We start from the raw sequence: 207 nt of genomic DNA, 5'->3' as shown, positions 1-207 counted from the left end.
TGCTGCTGCTGGTTGCGCCTATCAGCTGGAGCTGCTACAGCTGTTGGTCGTCATTGCTGCTGCTAGTGCTCCTGTGTTCGTTTGCACAGTGGAGGCGGAAGTTGCGTTCACGCCATTGTTTCTGGAGGTGCTTGCACTGCATTTGTTTTTTTGTTTTTTTTTTTGTTTTTTAGATATACTTCCTGACGGAGTGGGTTCCAACTCTTC

At 47.8% G+C, this 207-nt stretch overlaps 1 protein-coding gene across 1 annotated transcript in view; it reads left to right on the top strand.

Annotated features, from left to right (window-relative positions):
• Nucleotides 1-207, top strand: part of EMH_0036650 (uncharacterized protein) — a gene marked incomplete at both ends in the record, with an annotated part of 2,660 nt that overhangs the window by 1,286 nt on the left and 1,167 nt on the right. The window contains one exon of the mRNA XM_013495110.1: nucleotides 26-127. Within this exon, the coding sequence (XP_013350564.1) occupies nucleotides 26-127 (102 nt within the window). The remainder of the gene's footprint in view (nucleotides 1-25; nucleotides 128-207) is intronic.

This window comes from Eimeria mitis, genomic scaffold, assembly GCF_000499745.2.
Source record: "Eimeria mitis Houghton genomic scaffold, Emh_scaff1422, whole genome shotgun sequence".
NCBI lineage: Eukaryota > Apicomplexa > Conoidasida > Eucoccidiorida > Eimeriidae > Eimeria > Eimeria mitis.
The sequence above is the reverse complement of the archived record's forward strand: the minus strand, read 5'-3'. Positions and strand labels throughout refer to the sequence as shown.